Source organism: Eptatretus burgeri, chromosome 10, assembly GCF_056783735.1.
Source record: "Eptatretus burgeri isolate ZD-2024b chromosome 10, Ebu_testis_v1, whole genome shotgun sequence".
NCBI lineage: Eukaryota > Metazoa > Chordata > Myxini > Myxiniformes > Myxinidae > Eptatretus > Eptatretus burgeri.
In genome coordinates this window covers 58,061,998-58,086,803 of record NC_140970.1, presented here as the reverse complement: position 1 = coordinate 58,086,803, position 24,806 = coordinate 58,061,998, and the positions used below count along the sequence as shown (strand labels likewise).

At 45.9% G+C, this 24,806-nt stretch overlaps 1 protein-coding gene across 1 annotated transcript in view; it reads left to right on the top strand.

Annotated features, from left to right (window-relative positions):
* Nucleotides 1-22,934, top strand: part of LOC147018649 (uncharacterized) — a 119,928-nt gene extending 96,994 nt beyond the window's left edge. The window contains exons 13-15 of the mRNA XM_085898531.1: nt 2,316-2,476; nt 16,125-16,206; nt 22,730-22,934. Of these exons, the coding sequence (XP_085754657.1) occupies nt 2,316-2,476; nt 16,125-16,206; nt 22,730-22,743 (257 nt within the window). The 3' untranslated portion in view covers nt 22,744-22,934. The remainder of the gene's footprint in view (nt 1-2,315; nt 2,477-16,124; nt 16,207-22,729) is intronic.
* The last annotated feature ends 1,872 nt before the right edge of the window (nt 22,935-24,806 follow it).

Below are 24,806 nucleotides of genomic sequence, written 5' to 3'. Positions count from 1 at the left end.
GTGAGCATCAGCCGCGGCTATATGGACATGTGACTCGTTTTCCTTGACGCTGATCCAGCTCACCAGATTCTCTCAGCGAGGGAGCCTCGTGAATGGAGAGGGCCAATGGACGACCATGTGCCTCGTGGTTGCAGCAGGTTGATCAGCATCTCAAGGAGATGGGGATGGGCCAGGCATCTGCCTGGCATATGGCCAGACAGAGGCCCCTGGAATACTGGCAGAAAGTGGGCGCAACGCGCTGCTCTGGCGCGTGCTCCCATACTTGACCTGACCTGATGGGCTTTCCATTTTCAGAGGCTTTCTCATTGTGCATTTTATTTGTTGTGGGAATGAGATGGAAAAATGTCAAAAGATGTCATGATGGCAATCTGCAAAAGGATTGTGGTGTTGGCTTGTGGTGTCATTCCGACCTGGTTCATTCCTTCCTCCCTTGTTTGGTCGTTTTTGGGGGATTCCATCCTTGCATGTCTTTTTGATTTTTTTTTAATGTTTATTTCTGACTTATTTAACTCAAGTTCCAGATCTGGATGCCAATGACATCATCATCCAGTAAATTATTTCAAGGGGCACTTAAATGAGGAACAACCGACCCCACTTCCCTTAACGATATATCTCATTCAAGTCCTTCCCGAGTTCCCTTCTGTCTCCACTCAGACATTATGCTACTCGAGAGGGGAAGGGGAGGGGTTAATTACATATATTTTTTTTTTTTGAAGAAGAAAAGCGCTTCAAAGCAAAAAGTAAACTCGATCTACTCCGCTAATTTGAGCAAGAAGCAAGAGCAGACCCGGGCTCAGGTGACGTTTTACCCACTTCACAGCAGGCTTCCTCAATCCAATATCCCTCGAGCCACGGCACATGTCCGATTTTTACATGCCAGTGCTTGAGGTCAAATGGAGTGTTTTTAGATCCTCGTGGAGGATCTCTAAGTCTTACTCGCGTAAGAAATTTCAGATTTCTTTAATCTCAGATCTCACTCACGCAGACAGTGACCATCTCAGATTTTGAAAATTCCTCCTTGAAAAAAGTTATGACGTCAAAATATCTCCGCTAATGGAAATCGCCTAAAAAATTATCTCGGAAACTAGGCACGCTTTTTGAATTCTGTTTGCGGGAATCGAACAGGGCATGAGCAGAGATTAATTACCGCACATAAGATACATCACTATGACGTCATATCAATTTTTATGACGTCATTCCTATTTTTTGACATTTTTTTGTTTCACAACCCAGAGTTTTCATCGGATCTTCGTGAAACTTGCCATGTATATGCAGAAAGCCCACGCTTCAGGCAGTAACCATCTCCGATTTTGGAAATTCTTCCTCGAAAAAATGTTGACGTCATAATATCGCCACTAATGGAAATCGCCTATACCATTATCTCCAAAACTAGGCAAGCTGTTTGAATTTTGTTTGCGGGAATCAAGCCGGGCATTAGCACAGATAATTTATCGCAAACCTGATACATCACAATGACGTCATATTCGTTTTTATGACGTCATCATTAAGAGGACGAGGATCTTAGCTCATTTGAGCTTGTTATTTTGCCAAACCTCAAGCAAATAAATGTTGTTGGGCCCACCAAACCTTGCTTGTCTTTGTGGTGATCTGAGTCTTTTGTTGTGTGTGTGTGAGGCCTTAAATCATACGTTATTTAAGGTTCAATCACATGGACTGTTCAAGGGCGCAGATTCGGTATGGGTTCACCAATTATTGGGTTCATGAATCGCTTGTTTTGTAATATACGTGCTTATTTTACACCATACCACCAATACTTGTTGAATCCGACTTGGTCTTCGACTCATCCTGCTTGCTTGCGACGGCTTCATCTTGCGATTTGGGGGAAAATCAGTTTGAGATAGTGATTGGCCGTGGTATTGAACCACTATGGTTTCTGCATCACGCGCACATTTGATTAATCGGACAAAAGCTAAGATCAGTCCCGTGCTTGCTGAGGGCGTGCCACTCGCCCAGCACATAGGTTGAAATTGGCATGGTAACACGACACTGGGCGTGGGACCCGACTGGACATCTTTGCGCTGGGTGGCTGACATGGTTGCTAAGCAACTCATCATCTTCGAACCAGGCAACGGAATGGACCAGAAACTGTCACAATACATGTAATTTTAAAACAAATCTGTCTTCACTTCTTCATCAATGAAAACTGTCACAACAACATGATCCAGATAAAAACTTTGCCCCTTAAATGGGAAATTCAAAACATATAATTCTTCTCTAAGAATTCCAATACTAGTCTTGTTCATTAATACAACACATGAGTACAAATGTTCGTGCAAATTTATCTTTCTTTCAAGGAACTTGTAATATAGCTGATACGGATGAAGACAAAAATACGACGTCAAGCTCTTCATCTAAGGGACAAAAGGAAGAAAAAATGGAAGGCATTGAACAGGAATTGCAGCAGGTGGAGAGTGAGGAGGAAATTGAAAATGACGACGATAACCAGAGGAAACAGGTAATTATGTTGTGTTTTTTCGTTGAGTCGATTTTTACAGTGTAATGTTATCTTGTGCCAGAAAGGTGGATCATTTTGAAAGCAAGCACATTGAATGTTATGATGAAAATGGGGTTCTTTGCTGTTCGAAATTGGTTCATTCCTCTCAGACTTCAGGCAAGCACTGTTCCACCATTTGTTGTCATCCCCATTTCTGACCCATGATCATTATTATCCCCATTAACCTTTCATCACGCAATCATTTTCTTTGCAAGTTTCAATTTCCTCCCCATAGGTCATTGTGCTGTCATAGCCGACCCCACGTGCACACGTTCACCTGGACGTTGCTATTCTGGTTGCTCATTTGTTCCATCCTCTTTCCTCGAACGGTTGACAACTTTCCCACCTGGATGTGTCTCCATACCAAGTCATTCCACAGACTGGTTTCCTTCACCGAAGGTGGATGGAGGTTATCTTTTCAACCCTGTTGGTTTGTCTGTGTGCACGATATCTCAAAATGTTGTGGACTGATTCGGATGAAATTTGGTGGACAGGTTGGGTGTATGACAAGGACCAATTGATTAAATTTTGGTGAAGATCCATATCTGGATCTGGACATGAGAATTTTAATAAGTTATTATTCACCATTAAGGAGTAGGGCTAAAAACAAAATAGAGCACAAGATATTAAAAAGTTATGGACAGATTTGGATGACACTTGGTGGACAGGTTGGGTGGGTGACAAAGAATTGATTCAATTTTGGTGAAGATCCGAATCTCGATCTGAGAATTTTTTAAATGATGACCATTGAGTTTGCTAAAAACGTTGTAAACTGATTCAGATGAAACTTGGTGGACAGGATGGGTGTGTGACAAGGATGAATTGATTTGATTTTGGTGAATATCAAAATCAGGAAACGAATTTTAAATTTTTTTTGTGATTCTTCACCATTGAGAGATGGGCCCAAAAACTATATGTATATATTTTTTATATATATATATATATATATATATATATATATATATATATATATATATATATATATATATATATATATATATATATATATATATATAGTTGTGGATTCCCACCCGCCGGCGTGCGAGCGACCGCGTTTAACCAATAGCAGCCGCTTCGCCCACCAAACGGACAATCCAGTCGCGGCTTTCCGGATCAACGCCGAAAACCAGCCATGGGTGTGTTTTCAACCACACCACAACCTTGTCCGTACTCTACCCGCGCTACAGGGTCCGATTGCCAAATGTTCGATTTACCTAATTAATCGCGCGGGTAGATTACCAAGAGTACCTCAACGGGGCCGCTTGGAAACGAGCCGCTTAAGCAGCTCGTTTCGTTTTGGGATAACCGAGCGGGGTATTATCGCGCAGCCCCGTTGGACCCGATCACTTTTATCGGCTATTTAACAACCAACTATATTCCGACTGCAATATGGCAGTTCAATTAGGGAAAAGGACGCAACGAACGGGTTAACATTTGAACAAGCACATTTATTTCACAACCAAACATGCATGTACACAGATGCCAACCCTCCCGATTTCATCGGGAGGCTTCCGAAAATTCACCCAAACTCCCGCCCTTACGATCACTATCCTTATCCTCCCGAAATTTTGATATTTTTGCACTGTTCACTAATCAGAATGTACTAGTATGAGAATTGAATGAAAAGCATCGTCTGCTACATATAGCATGTGGTAACTCCATAACGTTCGCTGCTACCAAATTGTACGTAAAAAATTGCAAATTCAAATGAGGAGCAGCGAAACATTGGGTCTGGATCTCGCTTATGCGATCATGCACTGAGATTTAGTGCATGCGGTATGTGTGCAATACAGTGCATGCGGTATGTATGCACAGTGTATATGCATGCCATACGCTCACTGCATGCAGCTGGGCCCCGTACCAGCCCGGCGGTCGCGACCACCGTGCGGTGTTGAACAGCCGCTAGAGTTCTACGAGTCGCGCTGCAGCTGTGGAACATCGACTTCGAAGTTACCGATGCTTCAAGCCCTCGATGTTGATTACGAAATGGCAGAAAAGAAGCTTACGAAGACCAAGAAATGGTCTCAGAAGTACAAGACCGAATACAGTCTCCAATACCCGTGTATTCGAAAGTCTGAAAGAGAATTCATCATGCGTATTGTACAGTATGCAGCGTTGATATTTCAGTTGAGCACGGAGGTCGCGATGATATTCGGAAGCACGTTGGAAGCAAACGGCACACAGATATTGCAAAGGAGAGATCTTCGAGCACGAGTACCGGTACACTTCTGAATTATTTCACCAAACAAGGGACAAGCGAGGAAGAGGATGTTACCCGAGCGGAACTTCTCTTTAGTGGATTTATTGTGGAACATAACTTGCCCATATCAGTCTCAGATCATGCTGGACCTCTATTTCAAAAGATGTTTCCAGATTCAAGAAGTTGCATCAAAGTATGGATGTGCAAGAACAAAAACTTCAGCAATAATTGGTGAGTTGTCAAATGTTACTGCTTCATCTATTGCCGATATTGCTAGACTCGCTCCATTTAGCCTAGCTACAGACGGTAGCAATGACAGTGGTGAGGCCCAGCTATATCCTGTCCTGATTTCGTACTATGACAACAGTGCTGGGATTGTGAAGCAAGGTTTGCTAAGTTTGCCTGCGTGCAAACAAGATTCCACTGGAGAAAACATTTTCAAACTGCTTGATCATGAGTTCAGTGACAGGAAAATTCCGTGGGGAAATTGTGTTTCCTTTTGTGCTGATAATGCCTCTGTCATGGTGGGCAAGCACAAAGGAGTCGCTGCTTATATCCACAAACAAAATCCAGAGTGCTACATCATGGGATGCCCTTGCCATATGATGCACAATACGGCCAAGAAGGCGGCTCAGGCCTTACCCATTGAATTAGATGACTTTCTCATCGATATTTACTACTACTTGGACAAAAGTAGTAAACGCGTCAAAGGAGTGAAAGCACTGCAAGAACTCTGTGATGCCCCGACACACAAGATTCTGAAGCATGTCGCAACAAGGTGGCTGTCCCTTGGTCAGTGCCTAGACAGGCTGATTGAACAGTGGGAGCCACTTCGCCTCTTCTTCAAAGAAGAAGTACGAAGAAAAATGCAACCAACTGTAGCCAAGACTCTAACAACGAGCAAGAAGGACGGCACTGTATCTACTGCCAGTACTGGCACTGCAGGATCAAGCACTAGTGGAGCAGCATTCACCACTACCACTGCAGTATCTGCTGCGAAGAAGACAGCAGGGACAGCACCAAAACCAATGCTGAGAGCAGGTAGCATCACCGGCCCTTCATCACGATCATATACAGATCAGATCCCTTCAGAGTCGAGAAAGACTGTGATAGTCCCATCTACAGGCAAAGAAGGACCCAAGTTAAGTTCTGCTTTTGCCAAATCACTTGATAGAAGCTCAGCAAAACCTTCGAATCAGAGGTCTTCTTCCTTGGCTGCACCTACCTCAAGCTCTCTCCTCAAACGTAAAATTGGATCTGGTACTACGAGTCTGACCTCTTCTGCTGGCAGTAAACGCAAGTGTGATAAGCCCTGCGGCTAAGTGTACTACGAGTTCTACAACTAAAAGCGCATCTTCCTCAAACACTGTGCAGGAATCTAGAGAAAAACGTGTCAACAGGATGTTCTTGTCTCCACAAACAAAACTCTATTGTTTCTTCCTTCGATATGCTAACAAGCTTTTTGAGAAGGGGAATCTTCTGCTCCAAAGAGACGAACCCTGTATTCATCTCCTGCACGGAGAATTGAATGGTCTTCTGAAAGATATCTTCGTACGGTTTTTGAAACCATCGGTGTCATCGGTTGCTCTGGTAAATGTACCCTTCTCTGACAGACATCATCAGAAGAATGATGAGGACCTCATGATTGGGAACGATGCCAAACTGTATATAAGGGAACAAAGGAGTCTCAAGAAATCCACCTTCACTCTGAGTGAGTCAGACATCCAAGGTTTCTTCAGTGCAGTTCGCTCATATTATGTGAAAGCCTGCAATTACATCTTCAAAACCTGGCCGCTAGATGATGAATTAGCTAAGCATGCTCAGGTGCTGGATGTTAAGCTACACCAAGAAGTGGGGTTTGACTGTGTGGAGTTTTTCATCAAGAAATTCCCCTGTCTGTTCAGTGGCGGTGATAGTGACATAGACAGTCTTGAGAGTGAATTCGCTCACTACCAGGCAGACGCCTCCATAGCTACAATTGCTACTGAGACAGTGAGAGTGGATGAGCAGTGGCATCGGATTTCACAGCTCACAGATCCCTGCACTGGTGCCAAGAAGTATCCTAATTTGAGCAAAGTGATGAAGGGAATCTTGGTCATTCCTCATTCGAACGCATCATGTGAGCGAGCACTCAGTCTTGTACGAAAAAATCATACTGAATTTCGTCCCAATTTGAGTGTCAAAACCCTGGAAGCTCTCTTAATTGAAAAACTAGCTCATAGCACCCCTTGCTACCAGAGAGAATACAGCAAAGACATAATCAGAATGGCTAAAAGAGCCACACAGCTGTCACTCAGCAAAGCTGCCATGGAAAAAGCAAGCAGCAGTAGTACCAGCCAGTAAGGTAAGAAAAATATTGCTTCTTTTGTGCTTTTTGTTAATCTTTGATTGTCCCCTAACTTACTAATATTAACATACATGTAACATTAAAAAGTGCACAATTTTCCCCTTTTTTTGTTCAAAAAGTGGGAATTCTTAACATGTTAAATGCTCCAAAATAGGGCTCAGAGGGCACAAGAGAGCGTCTAGAACCCCAGAGCTTCCAGGGCCCTAAGGCGGGCCCTGGACTCCGCCGCAAGGGTCGAGCGCTCTGCGCTCGAGATGTGCGCTTAGCGCACATTATTTGGTGTCGGTTGCAAATCCTCCCTGATTCTGATTTCCAAAAGTTGGCATCTCTGCATGTAGACGGTCAGAGATGCAGTCATGCATGCAAACGATGCACGTATTCAATTATGCAATGAATGGGGGTAGGGACAAGACGCGAGCAAGACAGAGCTACCACGGTCTATTTATTATGTACAGTCACTCATCGACAGTTCTACTTACGGACATGGCGCTACAACGTTCATTCAAAAGAAATAAGGAAACACCACAGGAAAGACGAGGGGTAGACTGGACCTCTTGGGTCATTATTTCACGGAGCTGTGATAACCGCAGAAGCTCCGCGAGGCCGGGCTGGTTACCTTCACCTTCGAGGTGCTTCACTGGGGCGACCCGCGACGTCCCGTCCCCACGGCAGCTGTCGTGACCACGGTCCGGACCAGGCCCCGTCCGACGGCCTGGTGATTCGGGCCCAGCCAGCAACGCCTCAGAGGAACGAATGGGTTTTATGCTCTTTCAGAGTTGATGCTCTCTTTCGGAGCCCGTCCGTCCCTCAGCGCTGCTCGGACTGTCCCGAAGCCCGATCACCTCGAATCGTTCGATGCTGGCTGGCGACCTCTCTCCGGTTCTCCCCACGTCCCACACACGAACGCGCAGTTCTGCGTGGCACGGCTGGCCTGCTGTGCTCCCAGCTCCGTCTCCTCGGCGAACCCAGACCTTCACTGCCCTCCACTGGACTCGAATCTTGGTCTTCACACCACACCGAACCCCGACCGACTGCCTGAACTGGTGCTCTGCGCGCCTTTTTATAGGGTTCGTGAGGTGAGGTTTGATCTCCGCTCTTTCCCCTCTGATCCCCACTGGCTACGCCCCTCTTGATCTGATCCGAATTCCGACGCGAAGCTTGGAGCGAGCGGACGTGGTAGAGATCATCGACGCTGAATCGACAAATTTTAATTTGTGTGTGTGTGTCTGCGTGTGGGCCCGTCTTTAAGTAGAACTGAATAAGTGTTTTTGGATTATTGTAAATATTCCTTGCTTGCATATTCGCGTTAAGTCTTGCTTTGTGTCCTCATTTACTGTAAAGAAATTATCACAGAAATGTTCCCAGTCCGTTTCTGTCCCTTCTTGCATTGGTCCAGCATGGTTCGGATCTGAGTTTAGGCGGGGTTTTATCCCCAGTAATCGGACAATTGTAGCCGGGACGTCCTGGGCAGGCCCGCTCGACTGCATCCGAGCCGGAAAGGTGGGTGGCAGAGTGGTAGTCGGTAGATGTAATTTTACCGCTGCCGGTAGAGTGAATCTGGTTCGGCCAGGCGTTCAGCGAGGGCGTGGATGCCCCGGGAGCCGAGACTGTGTGGTTACTTAGGTACATTGGATCTAGACAAAATAACCCTATGCCACGCGGTCGAGATATTGGCGTTCCACGGTCGGTTAAACGACCCGCCGTCTCACGGAGTTATCCGAGCGACGGCCTACAATTCCTGGGAGTTTGGTGGGAGACAATGCAAGCTTTCCCCACCTAGTGGTCGTTCTCGCCAGCGGACCCCCGGCCCACAACAATATTGAGGCATCAAATCCTCTTGAAGAACTCGAAAAAAGAATTAATGCCCCAGAAAGTGTTCATACCAGAATTCTTCTCAATTGCTTAACAATATTTCCTAAACTGTCCCACATCAACTTGTAACCTGAGTCAACTATAACTGATAAATATTTGGTGCAACACTGCCTGGCACCCACAATAAACCTATACTTGTACAGGTTCTTATGAAGCTTAGGGATCCAGAAAAGCCGAGGAATACAAAGATTTACGTCTTTACGTTTCATACTGAAATTATTAACTAAAACTTCGTGATGCTCAGAGATACTATCTTGGAGTGACTTATGACAAGGAACATATGTGCTATTTCCTATACTAGTGAAACTAACCATATCAACGCCTAACTCTCTTCATAAAACCTCCACATAAAACTTTTTACAAGCCACAACAAAATTATTAGCAACCTTATCTGCTGGATGTTGTGTAGAGGTTCGTCGGCCGAGCGGCACCGTCATGTAACCGCATCTGAAATTGAACTCAGGTAATGAATCCAAGCTGTTTTTTTTTTTCCACCATCAGAAGAGAAAGAGTGTCAGGACACAGTTTCTTAAAGAAATTGCCATCAGTGGCAGTAATAAAAAATGCAAGTATTCCCAATGGCAGGCCAAACAAGTATTTACAAGCAGAGAAAACAATGGAATGACATATTTGTACAACAATTGCAGCATGTTTACATTCCCAATTTTCTCTTATGCGAGAGACCCGCTCATTTTTCAATGACTTAACACCTGACAGTACATGCCGGCATCATGTGCATCTGATGTGGAAGGGAGAGATGAGCAATTGGCAAAGGATAATAAGATGAATGATTGGTGACAAAAATGAGCTGAGATAGAAAGAAATAGATGGGGATAGGACAGACCCCTTGCACACCTTCCACTTGACTCTGGCTCCAACGTCCTGACCGAAACTGGGATGACTCCCCCTGCCCCCATTCCATTCCCCTACTGTTATTTGCACAGCCGCAGCACCGCTCTTTTCCCATGGGGCAGTGACATCACTCGTGGCACGTATTTAATGCATCTCCTGACAGGAGGCCTTGGTGCCAGAGATGAAACGGAGTCCAGCGACGGAGTTATCAAACATGGGGATGCGGAAGTGAAGGTATGTGAGGAGATAAGGAAGAAAGTGATTGCATGGAGCAGAAGATGCAGGAAAAAATGAATGACGAGGACAAATGGTGAGGGGAAACGAACGTCAAAGTGTGAAAGAGAGTGAAAGACAGAAACATGAGCGAACAAAGCAAAACGAATTACAGAAAGAAGGATGCAAAGAGGGTAGGATGAGAGGAGATTCTCTGTGAAAAATAATAATCTATTAAGCCCCAAACAGTTTGTAATCCTCCCAAGCTGCAAAGTTTCAATTCTCTCAGCCTTTCATCCAGCCTCATACACCTTCCTTCCTTTATTTACACCCTTCTCTCAGAGATTTTTGCACAAAGCCTTTTTAGAGAACTGAGACTACCGCCACAGCCCTCGGGGCACTAGTGAAGAAAATCATTTGCCTGAAACGGCTTCATTTGGTGAATATTAAAGATCCCACTGTCCTTCACAAAGGGAAGACATTTTACAAATTCCTGCACTATCAGTCGAGTATCCTGCGTTGGAGTGACGACCCATCCAGGATTGTAACCGCCAGTCAAAAAACTGTCCGCTTTCTGAAAGGCCCATGGGCTCGCTCTCAATTCATGAATGCTCACATGATATTGGTTTGTTTTAAAGAATGATGAACTCCTTTCGGGCTGGCAGGATGTCCTCGAACAGTGCTTCTCAGCCTTATTTATTTATTTCACAGAACATTTTCGAGTTTGCTCAATCCTCCCGGCACACCAAACTAAATATTATCCACAAGTCATTGGAAGAAAGAGCAAAATTCACACTTTTTCACTGAGATGAGCAAATTATAACGTCATGCACTTAATATCATTTGAAGATTTAAAGTGGTTGACGAAATATGTCAAACAATGATGCAAGTTCATTTGAAGTTTTATTACTCACATGAAATAAAATCCGCATTGCCATTCAGCCGAAAAAGGAGATTCTAATTTTATCAACTTAATCTTTTTCATAATACTTCTGAGTCATTCCATCTGAAATCACCAAATTTAAGAAAATGTTCCCAGTTAACCCCCTCAGATTTACTTTAAACTTTCATAAAATAGTTCCCAGGTATCAAAATGAAGCTGCGTAAAATTTTAGGTCCATAGATGCGGTCAACTCAGATATTTAGTGTTGAAAATGTGGTGGTGGCCCTATTTTTATGGTCGTTGCGCGCATCACAAAATGAACGGCTACTTTTAAACTCCCACAACTTTTTAAATATTAATGCTAGAGCCTTGAAATTTTCAGAGATTATTCTTCTATAACTGCTCTGCAAGAAACAAACATCAAACTGAGTATACCTCTATTAAATTTTATGACCTGATCAGTTGAAATCCAGAAAAAAAAAATGTTCGTTTTGTATGAAGACCCAACTTTGAGACCCCATATATTTTTATTGACCCATCCCAGAAGCTTGAATTTTTTTCATGTAATAACTGTATGGTAGTAGTATTCAAATACATGTTTACTTTTCTTAATCAGTCATATATAATACAGTCATGATCCCTCAAAAATTGAAAATTTTCATTTTCCCCCAAAATTCAGGTGAGGATTGCAAATATATGACAAGGTATACCAATTCAAATTGTTCACTATTGGAAAGAGCATATTCAAGTTTATAAAAGTGTCAAATATCAAAGTGGTATATTTAAAATATATATATTTTCTATTTTTTTTAAAACTGTTGTTGACACAGTCGTGAATACATGAAGTGTGTGTATGGTGTGGGCACCATGGTAATCATGAATGATTAGTTCTATGATTCAAATTGAGAATACAAAAATATATCACATACTGCAATAACAATGTAATAAAACATTTCACGTAAATGATTTGAATAGGTCCTTGATCTGCTTTTCCAAGTCAGGTGCGAGCTTGTACTGCCTCCCAGTTGACGTTAGGGGAGCATCAATAACTTTCATCACATGGACCAAAGGAACCCAACAAATGTCCTCCCTTGAATGTAACTATATACACTGCTGACATCAGCAGGTCAGCCACTATTCCTGAGTTCTATTTTTAGCCCCAGCCAGATGAGTTAAGCTCTTGCTATTTACAAATGAGAAACAAAAAATTACAAATTCAAATTTCAAAGTATTGTGTTCATGGTATCCTAATAGCAGATGATATGTATTGTACATTGTATATACATGTACTGCACATATGTACTACATGTAAAAGGACTGTTCATTTAAGAGCACACACAAACGCGCACAGCACTGGCAGAACATCATTTATTCAAATATTTTAAAAATATTGATAGAAACATTATACCACATTGAAATGTTAGACTTAAGTTAATTTGAATATGCTCTCTCCAATGGTGAACAATTTGAAGTGTCATATATTTGCAATCCTCACCTGAATTTCGGGGAAAAATGAAATTTTTTTAATTTTTGAGGGATCATGACTGTATTATATATGACTGATTAAGAAAAGTAAACATGTATTTGAATACTACTACCATAGTTATTAACTGAAAAAAATTCAAGCTTCTGGGATGGCTCAATATAAATATATGGGGTCTCAAATTTGGGTCTTCATACAAAACCAACATTTTTTTTCTGGATTTCAACTGATCAGGTCATAAAAATTAATAGAGGTATACTCCATTAATATTTGTTTCTTACAGAGCAGTTATAGAAGAATAATCTCTGAGAATTTCAAGGTTCTAGCATTAATGTTTAAAAAGTTGTGGGAGTTTAAAAGTAGCTGTTCTTTTTGTGATGCTCGCAATAACCATAAAAATAGCGCCACAACCACATTTTCAACCCTCAATATCTCGGAGTTGACCGCATCTGTGGACCTAAAATTTTACGCAGCTTCATTTTGATACCTGGGAACTATTTTATGAAAGTTTAAAGTAAATCTGAGGGGTCAACTGGGAGGCCTCCGGTGATACAAGGTGGAATGACTCTTCTATCAAATATGTCATTAAAGATCAAAACGCAGTCAAATAATTTATTAAAAACTATTACCAGAAGCAATCAGGTTTGAGATTACATTTATCACGATTGAGAAACTTGTGCCCGTTTTGAAGAATCGAAGCGCTGAATGTCCGGCTCTGTTCTGAAAAACGGCAACGCAAAGTTTCTGATCAAACCTCTTTATACCTGACCTCTTTATTTTTTAGCCATGAGAATACAACAGCAGAGTGATATTAAGAAAACAGTGGTGTTCCTTATCTTCCTCTAATTACAAAAGTACTGTGGCACTGTGTTGAGGACTTGTCACAGCACACCGAGTTATAAACCGATAGCCTGAAGTTTCACAGGCAGAATGATTCAACATGTCATCCCTTGAATGGATGTTAAAAGGGTGTCCCGTCTGCCAGTATTAGTTGATGTGAATTTAAGATACCATGATGTCCTTCACGAAGAGTGGGCGAGCTATCGCTGACATGACCAAATTCCTGACAAAACAACTTCGCCGAACATCAGGCCTGGCCAGCCAGTTTGTGAAAGACTTGGGCTAAAACTTTCCCAGGAAAACCCCACAAAAACGTTGGAATAATTGTGGCCGTTAAAGAAAGAAGAAGCTCTTTCAAACCCTTTCATAAATGGCAAAGACACTGCAGTTAACTGTCTTGGTCGTGTCTGAAAATTTCTGGTGTTTCTCGTCTCATGGTTCGTGCTTTGTAAGTGAACGACATGTACATTTGTTGTGATCCGTGTCCTGTGTGCAATGTTATAATTATCTGAAGGAGTACATTGTTGAATGGAATATTCCAGATTTAACTTTTCTCTCGTGTTATATACTCTGTCATAAGAAACCAAACATGTAGAATTTATTTTGTCATTGTTGAACTGTTCTAGCGTTCATTCCAAGGGCCTTTTTGGCACGAGGGATGCGTAGAACACGTGATTGCAAATAATTGCCTCGTGTAATAATTCTTCAGCACGTGCAACTCGTGCACCTTGAGGTTTTTAGAGGGGACTTAAGGCATTCTGAAGAAATTTTAAACAGTCTTTCCATGATACTCATGTATGGATCATCCAAAAAGCACAAACATCTACAATATAAAAGGAGCTCAGTCTCGGCCTACCTGCGTTCGTTCGCCTGCAATTGTCCTGCAGGGGATACCACTAATCAAGGCCAATCTGCAAACAGTATGATAAAGTTGAGTAAGGTTTCAAACAGTACGACAAAGTTGAGTAAGGTTTCAAACAGTACGACAAAGTTGAGTAAGGTTTCAAACAGTACGACAAAGTTGAGTAAGGTTTCAAACAGTACGACATTGCTAAGTAAGGTTTCAAACAGTGTGATATTGCTGAGTGAGGTTTCAAACAGTATGATAGTTGAGTAAGGTTTCAAACAGCATGATATTGCTGAGTGAGGTTTCAAACAGTATGCTATACTATAGTTGAGTAAGGTTTCAAACAACATGATATTGCCGAGTAAGGTTTCAAACAGTGTGATATTGCTGAGTAAGGTTTCAAACAGTATGCTATAGTTGAGTAAGGTTTCAAACAGTATGATAGTTGAGTAAGGTTTCAAACAGTATGATAAAGTTGAGTAAGGTTTCAAACAGTGTGATATTGCTGAGTGAGGTTTCAAACAGTATGCTATAATTGAGTAAGGTTTCAAACAGTATGATAAAGTTGAGTAAGGTTTTAAACAGTACGCCATAGCTAAGTAAGGTTTCAAACAGTGTGATATTGCTGAGTGAGGTTTCAAACAGCATGCTATACTATAGTTGAGTAAGGTTTCAAACAACATGATATTGCTGAGTAAGGTTTCAAACAGTGTGATATTGCTGAGTAAGGTTTCAAACAGTCTGATATTGCTGAGTAAGGTTTCAAACAGTATGATAAAGTTGAGTAAGGTTTCAAACAGTGTGATATTGCTGAGTGAGGTTTCAAACAGTATGCTATAGTGTAAGGTTTCAAACAGCATGATATAGTTGAGTAAGGTTTCAAACAGTATGATAAAGTTGAGTAAGGTTTCAAACAGTGTGATATTGCTGAGTGAGGTTTCAAACAGTATGATAAGTTGAGTAAGATTTCAAACAGTATGATAAAGTTGAGTAAGGTTTCAAACAGTATGATAAAGTTGAGATCTATGGGCCATTTACATGAAAACAAAACCTCTTCCAACCACACCATCTTCTTCTTCCCTTATAATGATGGTGAGTCTCATTCAATCCTGTTTCTCATATCCATTAGATTCAGAAAATTCTTGCTATATTCAATACTTTTTGGTTTTAAACATTTCTGTTTTATTCATAAAACAGTAATATATAACCCCATCAAACAGTAGTTCTGATTATACACCGCCTTTTGCTCTACTTCCAACACAGGTGAGAAAAGGATACAAAAAAAGCAGCCGATATTTCAATAATTTATTCAGACTATTTTTAAAGTGTGAAAGTTAATTTTTCATCAGGTACCCCTTCTAGTTCTTTATTAACAATTCATTAACGCCACGTCTGTCAAAAAATGTGAAGAATCAAATCATTGGACACCTTCCAGCAAGGTCTTCCATTCTCCATGTTGCAAGGTTCTTATATACCAGGAGAGGAATTGTTCATGACCTCAGGAGACGTTATTATGCAACTGGATCAACAAGGAATAAGCTCAGGAGTGGACATGCCATATTAACGACTCCCACTCAGAACTGATGCAGATGCACGACCCATCCACACAATTGGTTTCAAACTGCACATATTACTGCAAACACAATCCTTGGACCTCGATTACTGCCAGAGGTAGACATACATGGTATTGAGATTGTTTTCATGGAGGGATCCAACGTGGAAGAAACATTCACCACAATGCAACATTACGTGATTACATTCACAAAATGACGTACTTATTCAGCATTTATCTCTATCAGAAGTTTGCACATAATCTATATCCGATGATGCCACATTAATAAATCGGATCAACAACAATCATGAGAACGTGTTGTTGTTGTTTTTAATGGTGGAGAATACATTGGTGGTGACATCATTAGTAAGGGGAGTGTACTGTTTTCAGAGCCTTCTCATCTCGTGAATGTAATGAGGGGATATTTTTTAAAAAGTCATGTAACAGTATTATGATAAGTAAATGCAGATGTAACAGTATTGATTCGATATAATGATTCTGTGACCTGTTGTACCTGCAGGTGAAGCGAAATAAGAAAGGAATCTTTAAACGCGTTCGCCATTGTCGAAAGAGATTCAAGCCAAAATGTTGCCAACGCCAAGGTAGGAAGATTAACATGAAGAACGTATTAAAATACAAGCCTCATGAGTTCATGCGTGTCATTTGCTTCTCTTCAGATCCATGTTTGGCATTGATTAAAAGTTTTTTTATAATGTACAACCAGTTAAATGATGTCATATAATTGATGTAATTTCATACTTTAAATGTACATACCTCTTTCAGGCTCATCTGTTTTGATATTCTTTGATTCAATTCTGATTCACAGTTTCAGAACCACAGGGGCCTGAGTCAGAGCATATACAGAGACCAGGCATATGACACCCAAGGAGTGATGAATCCTTCGTCTCATAATATGCTCATTTACCGGTGTGACCTCAATTATCATTTGAGTCAGCTTTTTGGGCACGGGAACAGCAATCCTTGGGCATGGTCACCATCAGAGTGACCAGAACAATAGTTGGTGCAACCACCCGCCATGATCTTGCTGATATCTGGCCTCCGAACCTCAGAAAGTGCTGCGATACTGATGTTCAAACACTTGAGCTCAGATGATAACAGAGACAGGTGATCATCCTCTCTTCAGGATAGGACATTCCAGGCACCCATCCGAAGGGACCGCCTCAGGTTAACCCAAGGAGACACCATCTGGGGCATGGGGGTGTGTGGGGATGGGGTGGGCCAAGTGTTAAATTTAGCATTTGTCATTTGGGCCTTCGGAATATGGTGGTGAAAAAGGGTATCTATAGCGAGTGAATGAGAAAGGAGGAGGACGAGATAAAATGTGATCGATGCTCAATGTGGGCCACATCAAGAATAGGGGAAGCAGAGGGTACTCACCATTCTCAGAAGTGTGAGGAATTAGCGCTCTTGAGGATAGTTATTATGAAGTTGAAGGAACAAAGAGATAATTTGCTGCAAGTAGCTGAATGTGAGAAACTTGTTTGAAAATTGACGGTTACGGTTGTGGAGTGAGGTTGCTGAGGATGCAGAAAGTGGTGATTGTGCAGCGGGAGCAGGCAGAGGTGTGGGTGCAGCGGGAGCAGGCAGAGGTGTGGGTGCAGCGGGAGCAGGCAGAGGTGTGGGTGCAGCGGGAGCAGGCAGAGGTGTGGGTGCAGCGGGAGCAGGCAGAGGTGTGGGTGCAGCGGGAGCAGGCAGAGGTGTGGGTGCAGCGGGAGCAGGCAGAGGTGTGGGTGCAGCGGGAGCAGGCAGAGGTGTGGGTGCAGCGGGAGCAGGCAGAGGTGTGGCTGCAGCGGGAGCAGGCAGAGGTGTGGCTGCAGCGGGAGCAGGCAGAGGTGTGGCTGCAGCGGGAGCAGGCAGAGGTGTGGCTGCAGCGGGAGCAGGCAGAGGTGTGGCTGCAGCGGGAGCAGGCAGAGGTGTGGCTGCAGCGGGAGCAGGCAGAGGTGTGGGTGCAGCGGGAGCAGGCAGAGGTGTGGGTGCAGCGGGAGCAGGCAGAGGTGTGGGTGCAGCGGGAGCAGGCAGAGGTGTGGGTGCAGCGGGAGCAGGCAGAGGTGTGGGTGCAGCGGGAGCAGGCAGTGGTGTGGCTGCAGCGGGAGCAGGCAGTGGTGTGGCTGCAGCGGGAGCAGGCAGTGGTGTGGCTGCAGCGGGAGCAGGCAGTGGTGTGGCTGCAGCGGGAGCAGGCAGTGGTGTGGCTGCAGCGGGAGCAGGCAGTGGTGTGGCTGCAGCGGGAGCAGGCAGTGGTGTGGCTGCAGCGGGGCAGGCAGTGGTGTGGCTGCAGCGGGAGCAGGCAGTGGTGTGGCTGCAGCGGGGCAGGCAGTGGTGTGGCTGCAGCGGGGCAGGCAGTGGTGTGGCTGCAGCGGGGCAGGCAGTGTTGTGGCTGCAGCGGGAGCAGGCAGTGGTGTGGCTGCAGCGGGAGCAGGCAGTGGTGTGGCTGCAGCGGGAGCAGGCAGTGGTTTGGCTGCAGCGGGGCAGGCAGTGGTGTGGCTGCAGCGGGAGCAGGCAGTGGTGTGGCTGCAGCGGGGCAGGCAGTGGTGTGGCTGCAGCGGGGCAGGCAGTGGTGTGGCTGCAGCGGGAGCAGGCAGTGGTGTGGCTGCAGCGGGAGCAGGCAGTGGTGTGGCTGCAGCGGGGCAGGCAGTGGTGTGGCTGCAGCGGGGCAGGCAGTGGTGTGGCTGCAGCGGGGCAGGCAGTGGTGTGGCTGCAGCGGGAGCAGGCAGTGGTGTGGCTGCAGCGGGAGCAGGCAGTGGTGTGGCTGCAGCGGGAGCAGGCAGTGGTGTGGCTGCAGCGGGAGCAGGCAGTGGTGTGGCTGCAGCGGGAGCAGGCAGTGGTGTGGCTGCAGCGGGAGCAGGCAGTGGTGTGGCTGCAGCGGGAGCAGGCAGTGGTGTGGCTGCAGCGGGAGCAGGCAGTGGTGTGGCTGCAGCGGGAGCAGGCAGTGGTGTGGCTGCAGCGGGAGCAGGCAGTGGTGTGGCTGCAGCGGGAGCAGGCAGTGGTGTGGCTGCAGCGGGAGCAGGCAGTGGTGTGGCTGCAGCGGGAGCAGGCAGTGGTGTGGCTGCAGCGGGAGCAGGCAGTGGTGTGGCTGCAGCGGGAGCAGGCAGTGGTGTGGCTGCAGCGGTAGCAGGCAGTGGTGTGGCTGCAGCGGTAGCAGGCAGTGTTGTGGCTGCAGCGGGAGCAGGCAGTGTTGTGGCTGCAGCGGGAGCAGGCAGTGTTGTGGCTGCAGCGGGAGCAGGCAGTGTTGTGGCTGCAGCGGGAGCAGGCAGTGTTGTGGCTGCAGCGGGAGCAGGCAGTGTTGTGGCTGCAGCGGGAGCAGGCAGTGTTGTGGCTGCAGCGGGAGCAGGCAGTGTTGTGGCTGCAGCGGGAGCAGGCAGTGTTGTGGCTGCAGCGGGGCAGGCAGTGTTGTGGCTGCAGCGGGGCAGGCAGTGTTGTGGCTGCAGCGGGGCAGGCAGTGGTGTGGCTGCAGCGGGGCAGGCAGTGGTGTGGCTGCAGCGGGGCAGGCAGTGGTGTGGCTGCAGCGGGGGCAGGCAGTGGTGTGGCTGCAGCGGGAGCAGGCAGTGGTGTGGCTGCAGCGGGAGCAGGCAGTGGTGTGGCTGCAGCGGGAGCAGGCAGTGGTGTGGCTGCAGCGGGAGCAGGCAGTGGTGTGGCTGCAGCGGGAGCAGGCAGTGGTGTGGCTGCAGCGGGAGCAGGCAGTGGTGTGGCTGCAGCGGGAGCAGGCAGTGGTGTGGGTGCAGCGGTAGCAGGCAGTGGTGTGGCTGCAGCGGTAGCAGGGAGTGTTGTGGCTGCAGCGGGAGCAGGCAGTGTTGTGGCTGCAGCGGGAGCAGGCAGTGTTGTGGCTGCAGCGGGAGCAGGCAGTGTTGTGGCTGCAGCGGGGCAGGCAGTGTTGTGGCTGCAGCGGGAGCAGGCAGTGTTGTGGCTGCAGCGGGAGCAGGCAGTGTTGTGGCTGCAGCGGGAGCAGGCAGTGGTGTGGCTGCAGCGGGAGCAGGCAGTGGTGTGGCTGCAGCGGGAGCAGGCAGTGGTGTGGCTGCAGCGGTAGCAGGCAGTGGTGTGGCTGCAGCGGTAGCAGGCAGTGGTGTGGCTGCAGCGGTGGCAGGCAGTGGTGTGGCTGCAGCGGGGCAGGCAGTGTTGTGGCTGCAGCGGGGCAGGCAGTGTTGTGGCTGCAGCGGGAGCAGGCAGTGTTGTGGCTGCAGCGGGAGCAGGCAGTGTTGTGGCTGCAGCGGGAGCAGGCAGTGTTGTGGCTGCAGCGGGAGCAGGCAGTGTTGTGGCTGCAGCGGGGCAGGCAGTGTTGTGGCTGCAGCGGGAGCAGGCAGTGTTGTGGCTGCAGCGGGAGCAGGCAGTGTTGTGGCTGCAGCGGGAGCAGGCAGTGTTGTGGCTGCAGCGGGGCAGGCAGTGTTGTGGCTGCAGCGGGAGCAGGCAGTGTTGTGGCTGCAGCGGGGCAGGCAGTGTTGTGGCTGCAGCGGGGCAGGCAGTGTTGTGGCTGCAGCGGGAGCAGGCAGTGTTGTGGCTGCAGCGGGGCAGGCAGTGGTGTGGCTGCAGCGGGAGCAGGCAGTGGTGTGGCTGCAGCGGGGCAGGCAGTGGTGTGGCTGCAGCGGGGCAGGCAGTGGTGTGGCTGCAGCGGGGCAGGCAGTGGTGTGGCTGCAGCGGGAGCAGGCAGTGGTGTGGCTGCAGCGGGGCAGGCAGTGGTGTGGCTGCAGCGGGAGCAGGCAGTGGTGTGGCTGCAGCGGGGCAGGCAGTGGTGTGGCTGCAGCGGGAGCAGGCAGTGGTGTGGCTGCAGCGGGGCAGGCAGTGGTGTGGCTGCAGCGGGGCAGGCAGTGGTTGTGGCTGCAGCGGGGCAGGCAGTGTTGTGGCTGCAGCGGGGCAGGCAGGCAGTGTTGTGGCTGCAGCGGGAGCAGGCAGTGTTGTGGCTGCAGCGGGAGCAGGCAGTGTTGTGGCTGCAGCGGGAGCAGGCAGTGTTGTGGCTGCAGAGGGGGCAGGCAGTGTTGTGGCTGCAGCGGGAGCAGGCAGTGTTGTGGCTGCAGCGGGAGCAGGCAGTGTTGTGGCTGCAGCGGGAGCAGGCAGTGTTGTGGCTGCAGCGGGAGCAGGCAGTGTTGTGGCTGCAGCGGGAGCAGGCAGTGTTGTGGCTGCAGCGGGAGCAGGCAGTGTTGTGGCTGCAGCGGGAGCAGGCAGTGTTGTGGCTGCAGCGGGAGCAGGCAGTGTTGTGGCTGCAGCGGGAGCAGGCAGTGTTGTGGCTGCAGCGGGAGCAGGCAGTGTTGTGGCTGCAGCGGGAGCAGGCAGTGTTGTGGCTGCAGCGGGAGCAGGCAGTGTTGTGGCTGCAGCGGGGGCAGGCAGTGTTGTGGCTGCAGCGGGAGCAGGCAGTGTTGTGGCTGCAGCGGGAGCAGGCAGTGTTGTGGCTGCAGCGGGAGCAGGCAGTGTTGTGGCTGCAGCGGGAGCAGGCAGTGTTGTGGCTGCAGCGGGAGCAGGCAGTGTTGTGGCTGCAGCGGGAGCAGGCAGTGTTGTGGCTGCAGCGGGAGCAGGCAGTGTTGTGGGTGCAGCGGGAGCAGGCAGTGGTGAGGGAGCAGCGGGAGTAGGAAGTTGGGATACTGCATGCAGTGGTGAGGGTGTAATGGGAGCAGTCAGTTTGTGAAGGTGCAGCAAGTGCAGGCTGTGTTGAATGTGCAGCATGTGCAGCAATCAAGATTGGTAGGAATGATGTCTGGGAGACAGTTTTTGTCGGTGATGAGACTATTAAATATGGAGATTCGTCATTCTGCAGGAAGGATCGTAGACATGGAATTCTGTGCAGTTTTGAAGGAGCAGGAGTTTGGGGATATTGAAAGAAGGGTTAATGACATAATATTGGGTCATGGTAGGAAGATGTTGGTTGTGGTACACCCAGAAGCAAATGATTCAGTGAAAGTTTACTCAGGTTTTGAAAAAGATGCAGGATATTGGTTAAGTGGCTGAAAGCAAAGGGTTGTGAGGTAATATTTTCTGGGATTCTCCCAAGATTAGGAAATGATGTAAAAAGTCAGAGCAGAGCGACAGATGTCAACCAATGGCTGGAAGAATAGCGTCCGGAGGAAAGGTTTTACATTTGAGAAGCAGTGGGAAACATTTTGGGGCCGAAGGAGGTGTTTCCAGAATGATGGCCGTATGCTCAATAGAAAGGGGGCAGCGTAGTTTGTAGTGGGAATTGATGAAGGAATTCTGACTTTTTTAGGTCAACTGAGGGTGGGGAAGCTATTCAGGAAGGAACTGATGATCTAATTGTGATTAGTAAGGCTCGGCAAGAAAATAGAAAAGTTAAAGTGTTCTATACCAATGGTAGGAGTTTAAATAATATAAGATGGAAGAGCTTGAGGCCAAAGTAGATGGCGAGAAGTACGATATTGTTGCAGTGAGTGAGACATGGTTTTAGGAGGAGAGTAACTGGAGGACAGGATGAGAAGGCTACAAGGTGTATCGGTGTGATAGGAAGGAGAGAATAGGAGGAGGAGTAGCAATCTGGGTAAAATACCACATTGTATCACAAGAAAGGGGTAAAATTAAGGAGGGAAATAATGTTGAGAATTCTGTCTGGGTAGAGATTAGAGAAACAAACAGAACAGTTCACAACAAACAAACAGAAAGGGGTGAAAACAGGAACCTCCGATCTTCGATGGCGGAGGTTAATGAGGGGGTAAGCATTTAGCTTAGATATTAGGGTTAGGGTACAACGTAATGTGACATTTTGGTTTTTAAATGTTTTAAATATTTTTCAAAAAAAAAATAAACGATGATGTCATTAACTGGAAATATTATTGATCCAAAACACTGTTTGGTCCTGACCATTCTAGATAATAGAGGTTCTACTTATAAAATTACTTTAAGTCAGTGCGTGTGGAGACACTTTCTTTTCCCGTGATTGGGGTAACTCGAACAAAGGAGGGAAAAATTCAGCAAAACCCATGCAGTACGTAGTATGCTTAAACGTTTCTGAAATTTGGGGTCGAGCCCACATTGGTTCGGGCCTTGTACCAGTCCAAGTGTCAATTTTGATGGCTTATTGCTGAGATCATTTCATACGAGTTTACAAATGGTGAACTATTGTGTTCTGAATCGTTTTTTCCCCACTCACACCACCCCTTATGCCGTCCCCAGATACCACAGTATGACAGACATCTGAATTACAAGATGCCAGCAAACAATCAATCCTGCACTTCCCTGCATATTTTGTGTCAACCTGTACTTGCTGCTCTCAATGGAGTTTGGTGGCTGAGGTTATTAATGATTTGGTTTGTATTAAAACAGTTATTTCTCAACAAAGTTCTTCATGATTTGGTTTGTATTAAAAACACTTCTTCAACTGGTGTGGTGTCCTTTGAGGGTTTTGCACATGGACGAAGAGGGGAGTGTTCAACTCGTTTCATTTTAGCTGGTACATCCACAGAATTTTGTTTTCCAAGATACTGTTAACCATTCATGGATGACGGAAAATTGTGAAACGTGCCGAAACTCACAGATGAAGGTAAAAAAAAATCATCTCGAGCTTTCTTTTTACCAATTTTATGCATTCCAAGAAATAACAATTTTATGTATTCCAGAAAATTATTTTCAGGTGTTGGGACAAGTTATAATATCCATAGTACAGCAGATTTACATTCAGTAAAATTAAATCAGCAGTAAAACCGTCTCCCATAATTATAGAAAATCATTCCACTCTACCTTTAGTGTCTGGTTAGAATTGTTCCAGAGACTCCAATGAGGTTCAGATGCGAACCATGTTCACACTCAAATACATTCATTCCTTCAATCTCTTGACAAGGAAACCTCACCACTTGGATAGCCCAACACGATCACTCGACTTGTTCAAACGTACAGTGTATGAAAACCACCCCCCGTTTATTCTGCCTATTAGCAAATCAGATTCCCAGGGCTGACTTGTTCACGTTTCTAACACACAATGTAAACGTTTGTGCTATTTCAACCCTTTTTTAAGGGATCTGTTGACAGCTTAATTTCGACGGAGTCCTCTTCGAACATATTTTGATGTTAAGATGACGTGATTCAAGAAGATGAGGAGGATGTTTCTTTAAGTTCTTCACTTGAAGAACAACAGAGAAAATGAATGAAGTGAAATGGTGAACAAAAGTTCACCATTTCAAAAGTTAACTTTTGGGTCTTTGTGATATTTTGGGTCTTTTTGTTCTTCAGGATCTTTCAGATCCTCTGGGTCTGTTGAGTCCGTGGAGACTTTTGGGTCTTTTGGGTCCTCGGACTTTTAGTTCCTTGGTGTCTTAAAGGTTTTGGGGGTATTAAAGGGTCTTCAATGGTCAAAGGGGTCTCAGCAGTCTAAAGTATCAAAAGGTACATTCCAATGGTACGTAATTAATAGACGTACGTGTGTGAAATCAGGGTGCAACCAATGTTCAAACAGCACGTAATTAATAGATATATAGTCACACGGCTTCACTGTGAATGGAACATTCCAATAGCATGTAATTAATAGATGTACGTGCAATCCACAACAGAAGTTCAAATAGGATGTAACTAATAGACATGTAATCACACAGGGTGAAAGGAACATTCCAAGAATATGTAATTTATAGACGTTGGTGTCATCTGCAACCAACGCTCAAACAAGATGTCATTCATAGGCATGGAGTCTTCACGGACGAACCGACTGATGAACGGCTTGACACTGACAGACTGGCCTGTGCTTTTTGTGTACACACACACACACACACACACACACACACACACACACACACACACACACACACACACACACACACACACACACACACACACACACACACACACACACACACACACCAAATGTCGCGACAGTGGGACAAACATCGCCATGTTATTAAAAAATACCTCACCACCACATAAGAAAAACACCTTACTGCCACGTATGAAGAACACCTCACCACCATGTTATGAAAAACACCTCACCACCATGTTATTAAAAACACCTCCCGCTATGCAATTCAAAACACCTTACCACACGTTACAAAAGGGAGAGGTTTGTTTTAACTGAGGATAAGTGCGCGAGTTGCCGTGTTGTCATGATTTACACCAACCATAATTCAAACATTCCTTTTACAAACTTACTTGTAATATTTGTGATTTTACATTTTTATAAGCAATTCAAGTTGAAAATTAAAGTTTTTTTTAAAAAGAAATTGTTTTTCAAAAAATTTCAAAAACAAATAATTTTTTTTAATTTCAA